Here is a 15,704-nt window from a genome sequence, read left to right on the forward strand (position 1 = left end):
CTGATATCCCATCACATTTTCTAACTATAACACGAACACCACCTCACCTAACACTATCGTATCCTCTCTCAATCAATTCTCCATATATAAAACCCCCCCTCTCTTCTTACGTCTAAACATTCAAACTCACACTCACACTCCTACCAATGGACAACATCCATTTCTCTCTACCATTACTCACTACACTCCTCCTCCTCCTCCTCCGATCCTCCACAACCCTAGCTCAAACGCCGGCCCCCGGCCCGTCGGGTCCTACCAACATAACCAAGATCCTCGAGAAGGCTGGCCAGTTCACCACCCTCATCCGTCTCTTCCAGATCACCCAAGTCGGCGATCAGATCAATACCCAACTCAACAACTCCAACCAGGGCCTCACCCTTTTCGCCCCCACCGACAACGCCTTCTCTTCCCTCCAGGCCGGAACCCTCAACTCCTTATCCGACCAGCAGAAGGTCTCATTGGTTCAGTTCCACATCCTCCCCACTTTCCTCTCAATGTCTCAGTTCCAAACCGTCAGCAACCCTCTCAGGACTCAGGCCGGGGACAGCGCAGCCGGGGAGTACCCGCTCAACGTCACCACCGCCAGCAACCAGGTTAACATCTCCACTGGGGTGGATGACGCCACGGTTGCTAACACCATCTATACGGACGGGCAACTGGCGGTTTACCAGGTGGACAAAGTGCTTCTTCCTTTGAAAATCTTTGGCACGCCATCGCCGGCCGCGGCCCCGGCCCCAGCGGCGCCTAAGGCTACCAAGAAGAAGTCGGGGGCGGATGATAGCCCAGTGGCTGGCGGCGATTCTCCGGCGGATTCGTCCGGTGGAGTTGGGCGTGGCATGCACGAGGGAGTTGGAATCATAGCAGTGATGTTGGCAATTACATTTAATTTGTGACGAAAATAAATGGATCGACAGACATTGTTGCAACAGAGGTGATTGCATGAGAGGAAGAAGAGAGGAAGTTTGATTTCTCCATCATTTTTGTTTTTTTGTTTCTATTCAATTGTAACCTTTTTTTTATTTTATTTTATTTTAAATCTCTCCGGTTTGTGGATGTTGATGTTTCTGTTTTTCAGGATTTGTATCAATTTAATCGTTGTTGAATTTAATTAATATATTTGTCTACTCGCCTTCTTCTACCTTGTTCAGAGTCGAGATTGAAATTTCACCCAATATTATAATATTAATTTTTCTTATTTTCTTTAAAGAAAAAATTGGCATACATATTTTATTAGAAATAAATTTATAACATTTTATAAACACTCTATATATAATTAATTTATATACGATCTTCCATTATAAGCTATAAAATTCTATTCTAGTAAAATTGATCTAATTAAGTGAACGTGGAACCATGTAAATTCTTTTCTTTTGTTTTTAACCAAGCAGTTTATGTAGTTAATTTGGTTAAGAGCAGCTATATATAATTGCGTAATCCAAATGTCAATCATGATTACTCTAATTTAATTATCTATAATCAATTACAATAAATAGTGAAATAATTATAACATCCACATCAAGATATTAAATGCAATAATGATTATTATTATTATTTAATTTTCTTTATGATAATTTGTGACCTACTTATTGTTATGATGGATAATGATTAATATTTATGTATGTATTTGAATATATGGTTTTACAAATTAAAGAATCCTATGTTCTCCTTCTCACCGAATTAGTTGTTGAGCCCATCATTGCTTTTCTATCTCTCTTTCCTTTTTTTTTTTTTTTTCATTTTAAAGACAATGATATTTTCCCCGAACCTAGCACTCCTACTTGCAACATGGGTTTTCTACCATACCTTGGCATTACAAACTGGTAAGAAAAATTGTAATTTCTATAAAAATGTTAATTTTATTTCTGTAATTTATGAAAAATAGTAAAATTAAGAATAAAATTCATTGGATTTCAGGCTCATGTTAATTGCATGTCATATTCAAAATTTTCAATAAATTTTGTCCTTAATATGCATTTTCTAAAATTACGGAACTTAATTGCTAAATTTGATTATAACAGGACTAATATTATCACTCTTCTACAATTGGGGGATGAAAATTACAATTTTCCACACATTAGTATCAATTTCTGGGTTTTAAAGTGACGTAAAATTGAAGTAATTAGAAACTTCATTAATTTCCTCAATGAATGATGCTTTAATTTAGTGGGTAAAATTGAGGTCACATAAATAAGTTAAATATTTGAGCTTTGCGGATATGTGAGTATTTATTTCACTTTATGTGAGTTTATAGTAATTATTTCATTGCCTTTGCTATAACAGTGAATTGATCGACTTTATGTATTACTTAATTTATGAGTAAAATTTATTTTAATACTCGAATTCTAGTGTTATTGTTAAATTGATACAAGAGCTTTTTTTTTTTTTTTTTTAATAAATATCGAATTGATACATAAGTTTTTATAAATGCTCCAATTGGTACTTGAATTTTTACATAAAAATCAAATAGATGCATATCTCTATTTAGAACATTTATAATAACAAAATTACCCTTTTAATCTAACTTAGCTTTTATATATATCCATTTATTTATAGCAAACATAGTGCTATGATTAAATAAACTATATTATTATAACAATTTAAATGATAACAATGAGTAATAATAGTAAATTAGTTTAGTATATATAAGATTTCATTCAATAATTAGCATTAACATTTAATAGATTGGGTAGGAAGTGATGTTTTTAAAAATAAAGGTTAAAAATATTTTAAGCAAAAAGTATTTTTTTGGATTTAATTTTTAAAAATTAGAATTCAAGAAAATAAATATATTAAGATAAAAAAAAGAATTTCACTAGTCTTTTCCTTAAGTTCTAATTTTTATAAATTAAATATAAAATCTCATCTCCTATATCTATTCTTTTATTTTTTTTTAATAACTATCTATCTTATCAAGGCGATTTTATTTTTATCTATTGTTTTAAATTATAAACTTTACACTTCTCAATCTAATTATTTATTATTATGCAATTTTTTATAATAATAAAATTATATTCTACTATATTTTCTAAATATTGTAACTTTAAGTAATTAAAATTAATATTTATTTTTATATTTTTTTAGTTTTAAAATTGTAGCCTTTTATTTATGAAACTAGTGGCCCAATCAAGTGTATTTTTAATTTTTTGTGTCAGTAAAGGACAAATTTTTTATATATTACAATTTACTAATACTTTTATTATTATAATTAAATCATATTGTTTATTTAGTCAAAGAATGTTCTATGATAAATAAATAAATAAATACTAATTAGGATTAATTTTGATTCAAATGAAAAAAAAAGAAGAGAGAGAGAAACTATTTTTAGAATAAAGGATATAATTATCTTTACAAAATATTTTAAAATAGACATAGATATCTATTCGATAATTATAAAAAAAACTCAAGCATCATCAAAACCTTTTCAAAAACTCATGTATCAATTTGATGTATATGAAAAAAATTCGGGTATCAATTGGATCATTTACAAAAACGTATTTATTAATTTAACAATAATATTAAAACTTAGGTAAGAGAATAATTTTTGCTCCTTCATTTATTGAGGTATTAATATAATCATTATTACTAAAAACAGAAAAAGAAAAAGGAAATATTGGAGATACTATATAAATATTTAAATAAATATATTATATTTGGGCGGCCCAATAATTGGACCCAGTTATTAGAAGCACATAATATCTGTCTTAATTAATTCCACTGCAGAAATTTCTTCAGGAATCTATTAAATAAAACTTGCAACGGATTGATTATTGGAAAACTGTCTCAAAAAAGTTGCAAATTTGCAGTGTTTTGTTTTTTTAACAAAAAAGCGTCTCAAATCTGTCGCAAGGTTTTCAGCGTTTTTTTTTGGCGGAATATGTTTGTGTCATACATCGTTTCAAACGTTGTTCGTCTTTGAGTTGCAATCTGCCGTGGTAACATACGGCTTTTGCTTATTCTTTATTGTTCAGTTTTTCTTTTTTTCAAATGGTGAACATTGCGACGGAAGTGGTCATTAGTTTACATTTTCCGTTGCAGATAGTTTGCGATGGGCATGATTGCGATTTCTAATCCGCGTTATCTGTTGCAAAAAGTAATTTGTCATGGACTTTTTGAATTTTTCATCACAACTCACTACAAAAGAAACAAAAAAGATATTACCAATACGAAAGTTCAAACGATGATTTTAATATTATCACTAATTGTATCTAAGTTTGTGAGAAAAAAAAATATATTTTGTAAATACAATGATTAGAGTTTATAAGTCATAATTATTTTGTAAAAATTATCGGTCGGTTAAAATTAGTGATTAAAAACTGTAGGGTCAATTTAATGACAATAATTATTTTTTATCGTTATAGATATTTATGTAGTCACTAAGTTGTCATTATAGTATGTCGCTAATTACTTATAGCAATAACTTTACGTATAATTTTTGTTATTAATAATTATGTTATAATGGAATTAAAATTATGATCACTAGTATATATTTTTAGTGCTAAATTTTAAAATTATCAGTAATATTATATTTTCTTGTAGTGGAGCAATGCTTAGTTAACACTGACATTGTTTAATTTCAGGCTGAACTTGATCCCCAATGCTTTTGAGCTTTCGGACTTGTGCTCTCCCCTCTCAACTTTGATTAATAAATAAAAATTATGAGTTACTATGTCCTGTATTTAGGTTAGTTAGCATTTTTGTCCTTTAGTTTTTTGGTAGTATTTCTGTTGTATATATATATTTTAATTTTTATATTTTTTGTCGAAATTCACTTTCACCCGCGAGAAGGTGAACTCCAGTAAAAAAGGATTGAAATAAAAGAAATTAAAAAAATATAAAATTAAAATACTACTCTAATAAGTTGAAGGGCAAAGATGCTGAAAAAAAATAAGCTAATCGGAATAGTAGCTCCAATTTTAATAGTTCATGTGGGATGCAAATGCATTTTACCGGCGAGAAAGGTGAATTTCAGGAAAAAAAAAAAAAAAGAAAGGGACTTAGATTGTGAAAATTATAAATGTATGATTAAAATGCTATCTAAAAAGTTAAAAGACGAAAATGTCAAATAACCTAAAATACGGGATCAAAAATATATGTAAGCCTAAAAATTACAAATCCTTAATTTAAAGATTAACAAATGTACATTCGAGAAGCAGAAAAATCTATATTCCTAACACCTTTACCTCGTATTCTAATCATAAATCAACATATATATGAGGAAAAAAGGGGAGGAAAGATTGGGAAAAAAACAAATATAATATCGTATATATTTAATTCTTTTTACTTGAATTGAAGAAGAATATGTATATATATATATATATATATCTTCTGAAATCATGAGTATATATATATATAAATCTAAAAGAAAATAGGGCTGAAAAGCTCTTGATCATCAGGCTGACAAGAGACTGGGGGAATTTCAAGAAGGTGAAGGTGAAGGCGAAGGTTGCTCTACCGGCCTCTAGATAGCTCACATGGAACAAAATCCCCTTATTGATCAAAACTCAAAATTGCATAAAATAGCACTGACCCCAACGAATCACAGGCACACAGTAACTTTGTGGTCCATATTTTCAAAAACCCTAACAGTAGCAGCAAAAACAACAGAGAAATTAATGCACCAAAAAACTTTCTACATGCAGTAACAAGAATTTTCTGCCTGCGCGCTTGTGATTGCCATCTCACCAGTTCTGTCACGTCTCTTCCAACATGCAGCATCCCCACCTCTGACAGTTCACAAGATCTCTTCTGTTCCAAACCCCTTTCATCATCCCCGCTCTTGCACAACCCTTTTACCTTAATTTGTTTGTTTCAATTCAACTGTAACTCATTTTTTTCACCTCAGTGATTAATTTCTCCTGTAATGGCTGCTCATGTCCATCGCTGACCCAATTGAAGCAAACTTCGCCAGCTCGTTTTCTTGCAAGAACTGCCTGTTTTCATGATTCCCTCCCACTCCAAGAAAATCCCTGGTGAGGCTGCTTTCAGCTTCAATCCCGCTCGATTGGCTTTGTTTCCCGCTGTTTGGGATTGGGGTTAGTGGGCTCGAATCAATGTCTCCTAGCAACAATCCAGGGTCAGCTTGTAGCCCATTCAGGTTTTGATGATCAGCTTTATCAAGATTCTGGTTGACTTCAACATTCCGGGTTTGGTTCAAAGAACTGAAATTTCCAAGATTTGAGAAAGACGAGCTCATGAGCCCGAAACCAGTGCCGAAAATTGGAGAGTTGCTGCTCCTGGTTGAGCCCATTTGAGCTGCTTTTTGCAGCAGTGCAGTAGCGGACATGGGAGCTGATGGTGGATTGCTTGTATCATGGTTGTTGCTGTAGTAAAGTGAACTTATTGCTTCGGATAGGTTTCCTTTGTTTTCTTGTTCCTCTTTCAGCACTCTCGGAATTGCAGATGATGATGTTGAATTATTAGCATTAATGTTCCCACCAGCAAAGGTTGCCTCTTGTTGTCCTCTACTGAACCATTGATTCTGTGTAGCCATTTGAACCAATTCAGGCAAGCTGGACGAACTTGATGAGGCTAGCTGGAAATTAGCGTTGGAAGAACCTGGATTTCCAATGTTGTTAAGATGAGGATGATGATGAGAATTTGCATTGTCTAGCCACAGTGGAAGCCTGGGCTTTTGCAAATCCAGGTTGAGCTGATGATGGTTTCCTGATTCTAATCCTCCTCCAAGTTCTGGCCTGAAGATTCCTGAAAACTGGGAACTTCCAGGATTTTGAAGGCTGTTCAGCCCACCATTCATCAATTCATTTCTGAAGCTCAAATTTGCAGACGGGACTGGAGTAAACCTCGCACTTTCTTCTGCTAGTGCATCACAGAAGGCTCTATGTGTGATGAAGCTATCCTTTCTGTTTTTTATGTAGACAGGAATCAAGATTCATGTTCATTAAATTCACATGTATATAGCGCATTTATAAGACTTGCAATAAATAGAATCTATGACAGAGAAATTTGATAACTATAACACACACACACAGAGACACAGTACCTGGAGAAGAGAGTTCCACAGTCGCATTTATACTCTCTAGTTCCACAAATCTTGCTGTGGGCTTTCCAATCAGACTGGACGGCATACTTCTTTGAACATTTCTCACACTTCCATTTCTTTTCACCATGTTTTCTGCTGAAGTGCTTCTTGATTCCTGTCAAATCCCCAAGTGCCCTTGAAGGGTCATGGTGGACGCATGTTTTCTCAGGGCAAATGTAAACCTTCTTCTTCACTTCTTTGTTGGTTCTTTGCTTGAGCTTCCATGGAAGATTGTGGCCTCTCCTGTGAAGCTGCAAATTCTGGTCCCTCTGAAAACCCTTGTTGCAGATTTCACAGATGAATCTGTTTGTTGCCATCAGGGACTTTGGGGACAGTGCTATCACTTCAGCATCTGGATCTGTACAAATTCATGACCAAAAAGAAAAAAACAATCCCAATAAATCAAGAAACTTGAAACACACACTAAAAACACACAGAGAATTAATAAGCAGTGATTGTATGTATATATGTAATATGGGATTAGTCTTGCCTGGTGTTCCTGGAAGACTTCTTTTCCTCTTGGATGGATTTGAATTAGGGTTTGGATTAATATTATTAGAAGGGTTGGCAAGGTTTGGATCTTGAATGAACCCTCCTCCTCCTCCTCCTCCTCCTCTAATGGATGGAGGAACTGAAGAAAGCCCATCATCAGACATCATCTTCTGTGTGGAGAAATTAAGGAGAGAAGATATTGGGATGAAGTTCAAAAGAGCTGATGGCAGTTGGGGTGTGTGTGTTGCAGTAACCAATTACAAGGTAGAAAAAAACAAAAGGAATTGCTGAAAATAGGTAAAGGGCTGAAGAAATCCTGGTGGATTTTTGCTGAAAAGAAAGATGAGAAGATTAATTGAAAAAGTTTACATCAGTAGTGAAGTGGGAGCAGAGATTTTCTTTTTCTTGCATGGTTTCTTGAATCTTAGCAGAAAATACCATATGCCATGAAACCTAAGCTCCACCGGAGAATATTTTCTTTCCTCTTTTCTCTCTCCTTATCTTACACGCCTGCTGCTTCTCTAAAGTCGGTCAGCCATAGACTCAGTTGGACCACTCTCTCTCTCCTCTCTCTCTCTCCACCTTTATGTTCTTTAATTAATTAATGATAAAAAGCTTTTGTCACCAGAATAATAATTAACCTCTAATTAATTAATTTCACTACAAAATGATAATAAACATGCAATAATTAAGAAGCAAACATTCTTTGGGAAGTGAACTTATTAGAATTAGTCTGCAGAGATCGCAGAGTTGAGGATCAGCTACCCATCCATAATAATAATAATAATAATAATAATACAAATCAATTTCACCAAACCAAATAAATTAGTTAATTTTTTTTTCTATATTATAAATGTGTACTACGACATAAATTAAAATAATGATAAATTAATACAATTTATCTACACAATATAAAAACTTAAATTTTGACCACCAATATCAACATTCCGTGATTTTTCAATTATGATCAAAATATTAGTCATAGAAACATGCATATAAGATATTCTGCCCAACCTAAAAGAAACAATTAATATCCAAGCTTAGTACTCACTATATATATATATATATATTTTTACTTTTAACCATAATAATTAATTACAAAACAAAAATATACTCCTTTCATTTTTTCCAAGATCATGAGTACTTGATCAAACTATATACATTCACAAAACTATTTACGACTTTTAAACAACAATTTACATAAACTGTGTATATTTAATTATGTGTATATATATATGTATAGGGTATATATAGGCAGGCAGTAGTCACAAAAAGGTTAGAGAAAGAAAAGTTAAAAAGACTTTACAGTCAGCTCAGGATTCGGTGAAAATGATTACGCCATAATTGTTTTTGGACCATTCTTCTCACACACAAACATAAACAAAAGCTTCTTGTCTTTTTCTTTTTTTCCCTTTTCTTTTTTAAAAAAAATTTGTGAGGAAAAGTACGAGTAACATTATTTATACGGTGCCGTCTCGTGAAGAACTGACCGCACAGTGGGAGAGTAGGTGAAAAAAATTTAATATATATTAATAATTAAGAAAATATTGGTCTTATTCATATATATATATATATATATATATATATTCTATTTTTGTTAATTTACATGAGGATGAGATATGCATCAGCACGGTGCCCAAAAATTTTCAGTTTTGAGGAGGAGAAAATTTCCAATTCTTTTGGTTTTTTTTTGGGATGTAAGATTTTAAATTATGGCGATAAAGTTTGATTTCTTTTTAATTATATATAAAATTTGAGTTTGTAAACAAAATGATAAGAGCACATGATATGATTCGACGTGTTATATATAATTAAGAGCACATATATATATTTATCATATATGAGAAATACTTGTTATAAATTGCTACTATTATCTAATCTCTCCGGAAATTTTGAGATCAAATGCAGGTATTTATCTACTTTAATAATTAAGTATTAAAAAATAATTACTTAATAATTTTCAAAACATAATTAAATAATAGTCAAATTTAATAATACATCTAATAGCTTCACAACAAAAAAAGTGCAGGAATAAGTTGATACCAAATTATCTCATTTCAACTCAATTTCAATAATTATGCAATTGGTTTTCCTTGAATTGATATTTTTCATACATGATTAAACATGTTGCTTCCTTAAGCATCCCTCCAAAAATAAATCTTTTATATCTATAGAATAGTTTTCTATTTGTAAATCTCATTGAATTTTCACATAAATATACTTATCTAATGTGAAAATGACCCTTAAATTAAAAAAAGACATAAAAGTAGGTTAAATTAAAGTGACCTTTTAACCACAACATATCGTACAATTTTTCAATGAACCCTTGCTCAATTGGTAAAGTTGAAACCTCATAATAGAAAATTTGTGAGTTTGAATTTCACGAACATCGGTGTATGTCTCTATATATAGTTCGAGTTTCACGAATATGATAATTTTAATTCTCTTCACATTGAGTAGATTTTATTTTTTGTTTTATAACTATAAGTCAGATATTTATGACTAAATTCATCAAAAAATGACTAAATGTGTAAACAAAGTAAGTTATATGGCCAAAAGTTCTAACGACCTATAGTTACAAGATTTTGCCTTTAAATTATTAATGAATGGATAAATTATAGCGGGCTCCCCTCAAGTTTGCTATAATTACAAATACTCCCTAAAATCATAAGTACCTTAACAAATACATCCTTGTGATAGCTCATTGCAGGAAGATATTTGTAAGGATATTTGTAATTTCAGGGGTATTTGTAATTTTTCAAACAATAAGAAGGGATTTGTAATAGGTAAAATATTTTTTTTAGTCCCATAAAATAAGGACAGAATTTTTTTTGGTACCATAATAATGGCAAGTAACGATTTTAGTCCCATAAATCTCAAAATCACGCCTAAAAAGTCTCAAAAAATCACACGCCTTTTTAGTTCCAAACAACGCCGTTTTAGTCCTAAAACCAAAACGCACATAACTTTTTTAGACTAAAAATATGTGATCATGAGTTTTATTGGATGACAAGCCACACCTCCCATAGTTGTGGTACCAAACTAAATTCTGTCTTTGTTTTATGGTACTAAAAAAGCATCTTGCCCTATTTGTAATTAAAATAAACTTTAGAAGATGTCCTTGTAATTTATCTTAATTATTGAACCATATTTAAATTTGAATGTATTAAATAATATAATACATCATAATTTTTTTAAAAAAATAATAAAAAAATATTATATAAATATATAATATGGAGAAAAATAAATAAATATATATATGTAAATATAATTAAGGAAAATCTTGTGCATGTTGAGGAAAATTGGGGAAATAAAGGGAAGAGATAAAAGTTGATAAGAAAGACAAGATATGAGTGGTACCCCTCCAAATGTCGAGTAGCCCACGAGACCCACACGTTTCTCCAAAAATTCTTTTAATTCCCTCTAAATTTCTCTCTCTCTCTCTCTCTCTCTCTCTCTCCAAGAGAAAGAGAAGAGAAGAGGAGAAAGAGAGTTGTATGTAGGTACGTACAAGGAAAAAGAATCTTGCCTTTTTACAAACCAAGCTTTCATGGGTGGGACCCCTCTTGTCCTAAAACACATCTAAATAATTCCTCATTTCATTCTCTTCTTTCACCTACTCCCCTCTTATTACCTTCATTCACTTCCTTATTACGCCCTCCATTTCTCATACATATAATTTTTTTCAATTAAATGATAAATTACCATAATGTTAGCATTACCGTCACGCTGCGTCACTTAAACTCTTTTCAGAATTGATTCAATAATGCACTAAATGTAATATATTTGTTATACGGCTCAAAAAAAATTGATCAATTATATGACAAATATACTATATTGGTTGTGTAATAAATTCGGTCCAATTAAACTTGATTTAGATGCGAATTTTGTCTTAACATTATATAATTTAAAGATTAAATTACATGCACAGTTGCTAGTATATATATATAGTTCTCACTTTTAAAACAGAAGTAGTCGATGTATATCAATTTTATAGTATCTGGGCTAATTAGGTTGTCATAGGTTCGTTTTTTCATAATGAAAAATTGTCCGAGTGAGGACTCTTGGTTAGTATTGCAACGATTGCTCTAGCATGGGAACCATTTACAAACGTACAATTCAATATATATTTTAATTGATTTAATTGTATTTGCTCTCCCGTATATAAAGTGATTGGCAAAATAAAGACCTCGGATATAGGAATAACAAATAGCAACCTTGAATTAGTTCATTCTTGGCAATTGGAGGACATTGTCCACCAGAATTTGTTGAGGTGGACCAAACTAAGATTTTTTTTTTTTTTTATTTGGGATTTTCGCTGACCTGATACTTTTTAAATTTTTTATTAGCCACATAAGCGCTTACATATATTACTATTTGTCACCCTTATATCTGAAGCCCTTATTCTGCCACCTTCTTATATAAATTAAAGGCAGTAAATACAATTAAGTCTATTTAAATTTATCTTACACTAATACAAAATCAAACATATTAAAAATCTTGAAAAAAAACACGCACACACATCTCTATATAAAGCGGTCTAATTAACAAAAACACATAAAGTCACTTAAAAAAAAAATAGAACCAAACAAAGCATAAGAGATCAAAGAATAGTGTATGGACAACTTTTTTGCAGTCATGAGATGTAGTTTTAGTGCACACACACATATATAAGTCAAGCTATGTAGTACATAATTATGTACATGTTTCCACAAAGTCACTCAAAGGAGGGGACTTCTTGTCCCCATATCATCTATCAATGTCTCTTTGTTAATTTAGGTTATTAATTACATACGTTACTTAGTATTAAAACCCAAAAATTTCAACTATATACAAACCAAGTTGACTGTATATAATAATTCAGAATATTTTATATATATAATTGGCGCTAGCTGCATGAAGTTAATTAATTTAAATACAATTATGCAAAGAGATTTATTCATTTTGATCAATTGTGCCGACACCCTCTATATTTTATAAGTTTCCGCTTGAGTGGTGGGAGGAATTTGTAATATATAATATGAGTTATGTTTATATAGTACGAGAAATTAAAATTTTATGTAATTATCCTTATTAGTTACACAGAATGCAGGTAATATTTTATTGATAAAATAATTGGTTATTTGATTTTAAAATGTGAATCAATCACGTCGATCATGTTATTTTTTTTAAAAATAAAAGTGATGAATTACTATTAATTAAAATAAAATTGATTATAATTACAATCATTCCTATCGGCATCAATACTATTGCAATAACCATATCATACTCAACAACACCTACTATTACAGTAGACAACAACTCCTACTATGCAATAGACAACATCACACACACATGACAGGATTCGAACCCACCCATGACCTCTAAAATTATGGGGCCTCAATTTTACCAATTAAATTAAGCCTCATTGGCCATTTCATGCTATTAAGTGCACTATGAATCATTAATCATACATGTCGTTATTTTATTTAATGAGATTATTATATTCAAACCAAACATACCTAATCAAATAGCGACCTAAAATTTAATTTCCAAAAAATATTGCATTATATATAAACCAATTTATCCTATACGTGAATAACAAGAATTAATACACACATATATATACTAATTTCGGCCTACAATTTATAGTTATATGATGGGTTTTTTTCCGTATAGATTTAGTATGAAAGTACCAATTAACAATGTGAATCGTATAATGGTCGCAGTAATTTTTGTATTATTATAGTAACGTGGTATGACTCGTTAATATTTTCATAATAGATATATTTTAATAATCAAGTGAAAAAGTATTTGTTGTAATGAAATTTTTAAAAGATAGTATGTGTACGTGTCATTTTGTGGTTGGACTTTTTGGCATTACCAAACATGACCAAGCATCCATAACATATGATGGCATTAATTACTGAATAATTAAGGGGGGAAAAAGGCAATTAATTGAAACATATTTTAGTAGTAATCTAACCACTTTTGGCTTGAAGCTTTCGGAAGTTCCTATTTTGGTGGACATGGATTCTTTCCTAAGTCTCCTCATCTCCCAAGAATGTTGTCACAACCACTCACACACACCCTTCAACATACTGTCCTAAACTTCCTTTTTCCAAAGTTTAATATGTATTCCCAAAACAATATGAAATTGCAATCAACTACATATATTGTATACAGGTCAAGTGATGCCCTTGTGGATTGGTGTATAATTTTTTTGGGGAGATATTATTCATCCCTTAGTTTAGAGTATCTACACTTTTAGTTTTATTGATTGCGGGACTCTCATTTTTTATTCAATAACTTTTAAAAAGTAGCACTTCTGATTCCACATAGCAAATTTCCTGTTAAATACTTAATGGACAAGGTCATGTGGCCGTTAGATTTTCAAATTCAATACTTGAAGACCACGTGCTAAGCATGTGATTTTTTCCTTTGATAATCTACGGAAATGTATATGACCAAAAGTGAGGACCACCCCGTAATCAATTGGGCAAAAGTCCAAAAATCCTAAGTTACTAGACGAGAAAATGCTATTTTTTCACTTTTTATGAATGAATGATAATGTTATTTTATTCTTAAAAATATAATATATAAAAATTATAATCTGTCTTTGAACAGTTACAAAAGAAATAGAGAGAGAAGAGAGAGATTGAAGTAGCAGAAGGGTCTTTGACCATATTTAAGCTAATTTCCACTCAATATTGTTTTTTGATACTTTTTAATTTTTTTAATCGAGAGAAGAGAGAGAATATTAAATATCATTCCACGGCTCTGATTGAAAGTATGATTGATCATAATTAAATAATAATTATTCCATTTATCATGTGAATAGTTAAAATTAATCAAATTACTTTTTAATAAGAATTTTCCAAAAAGGCAAAATAAAAAAATAAAAATTATGGCGACATTTTGGAAAATCAAAACCCTAGTGGTAGATAACTCTACTAAACCAAAACCTAAGTATTTATTCTTATTAGTATATAGGCCCAGATCCAATAGATCAAAGATACGATGAGTCCGAGACCTAATACATTATCCCACATTCGAGTTCAGTCCAATTAGAGTTAAATGATAGAATCAAAGAATTAAATTCAAAATAATAAATACACCTTGGAATTTATAGTTAGTTTTAAATATTAGAAATTATACAGATCCACATGACAGTATCTTATTCATTTAAAATTTGCGATTTACTACTGCCATTTTGGATGTTCTCCGAAAATGATAGGTAAATTATACTTTTAGTTTCTATACTCTGGGTCAAAATTGATTTTTATAAGCATAATTTTGGTCATTAATCTTTACAAATTACGATTTTGGTATAATCATTAAAATTGTGTTTAAAAATACTGTTAAGGAGGGAACTGTAAAGACAAAAATTGTAATATTTTTTAAAGATTAGGAACAAAATAGTGGTTCAAAAAGTTTACGAACCGAAATCATAATAATTTAAATAATTAGAGACTAAAATCATGTCCAAAAATGTTTTTGGAACCAAAGTCAATTTGAAGGATCAAAAGTGTAATTTATCCAAAATGATTCGAAACACTGTGGTTCGTTTGGCGAACACTCAACTTTCAAAAATCACAAGTTCAACATCGGGCTTTGGGCCGGCCCAGTTACATTTACGGGCCTTAATATTTCAAACTTGTGAAGTCCACAGAGATACTAATTTTGAAAGCCCATTTCATGATTAACAAAGTGATTTGGATGCTCAATTTTTGCCTAAACCACAATTTTGAGGCTGTTTTCCTATTGCAAAAGCCTTTTCAGTCTCAGATTTATTAATTACTTTCCAAACGTTTGGATACAAAGAGCAGTGATATTTTCTCGGACTTAATTTTTGTTTTACTCGAATCAAGTTTAATCGAACCAAATTAATTATAAAGCAAGTATGATATACTTGTCATGTGATCGATCATAATTTTTAAACTATACACCAACCACACTACAAGTATATTACACTTGCTATATAATTGATTCACATACAACCAAACTTGGTCCGGATTAAAATTTTTCTTCAGAATCACAATTGGCCAACAATAAGCTACATCAGGTATTGATGTTGTATTTTTCGATTCTACATGGGTTTTATAAATCGACATAGTATTTGGATAAAAGTCTTGTCTATGACACGTCAAACTCAAGTTAATTTTTAATAAATCTGTAATAAGGTTTTTGATAT

At 31.1% G+C, this 15,704-nt stretch overlaps 2 protein-coding genes across 2 annotated transcripts; one reads left to right on the forward strand and one right to left on the reverse strand.

Moving 5' to 3' along the window:
- Positions 92 to 1,138, forward strand: LOC105170310 (fasciclin-like arabinogalactan protein 11). The gene has a single exon (XM_011091015.2). The coding sequence runs from the start codon at positions 147 to 149 to the stop codon at positions 891 to 893; it is 747 nt and encodes a 248-aa protein (XP_011089317.1). The 5' UTR covers positions 92 to 146; the 3' UTR covers positions 894 to 1,138.
- LOC105170311 (protein indeterminate-domain 9) lies at positions 5,491 to 8,037 on the reverse strand. The gene is made up of 3 exons (XM_011091016.2): positions 7,530 to 8,037; positions 7,001 to 7,397; positions 5,491 to 6,860 (listed from the first exon to the last, which is right to left on the reverse strand). Exons 1-3 carry the CDS (start codon positions 7,696 to 7,698, stop codon positions 5,846 to 5,848), a joined length of 1,581 nt encoding a protein of 526 aa, XP_011089318.1. The 5' UTR covers positions 7,699 to 8,037; the 3' UTR covers positions 5,491 to 5,845.

The sequence above is a fragment of the Sesamum indicum genome, linkage group LG9 (assembly GCF_000512975.1).
Source record: "Sesamum indicum cultivar Zhongzhi No. 13 linkage group LG9, S_indicum_v1.0, whole genome shotgun sequence".
NCBI lineage: Eukaryota > Viridiplantae > Streptophyta > Magnoliopsida > Lamiales > Pedaliaceae > Sesamum > Sesamum indicum.

Bases quoted from the DNA above. Each gene is read 5' to 3' on its own strand.
- LOC105170310 (XM_011091015.2), top strand. From the start codon at position 147: ATGGACAACATCCATTTCTCTCTACCATTACTCACTACACTCCTCCTC.
- LOC105170311 (XM_011091016.2), bottom strand. From the start codon at position 7,698: ATGATGTCTGATGATGGGCTTTCTTCAGTTCCTCCATCCATTAGAGGA. The intron at 7,398-7,529 runs GCAAGACTAATC...GAATTTGTACAG, and splicing joins AAGTCTTCCAGGAACACCAG to ATCCAGATGCTGAAGTGATA. The intron at 6,861-7,000 runs GTACTGTGTCTC...CATAAAAAACAG, and splicing joins TGTGGAACTCTCTTCTCCAG to AAAGGATAGCTTCATCACAC.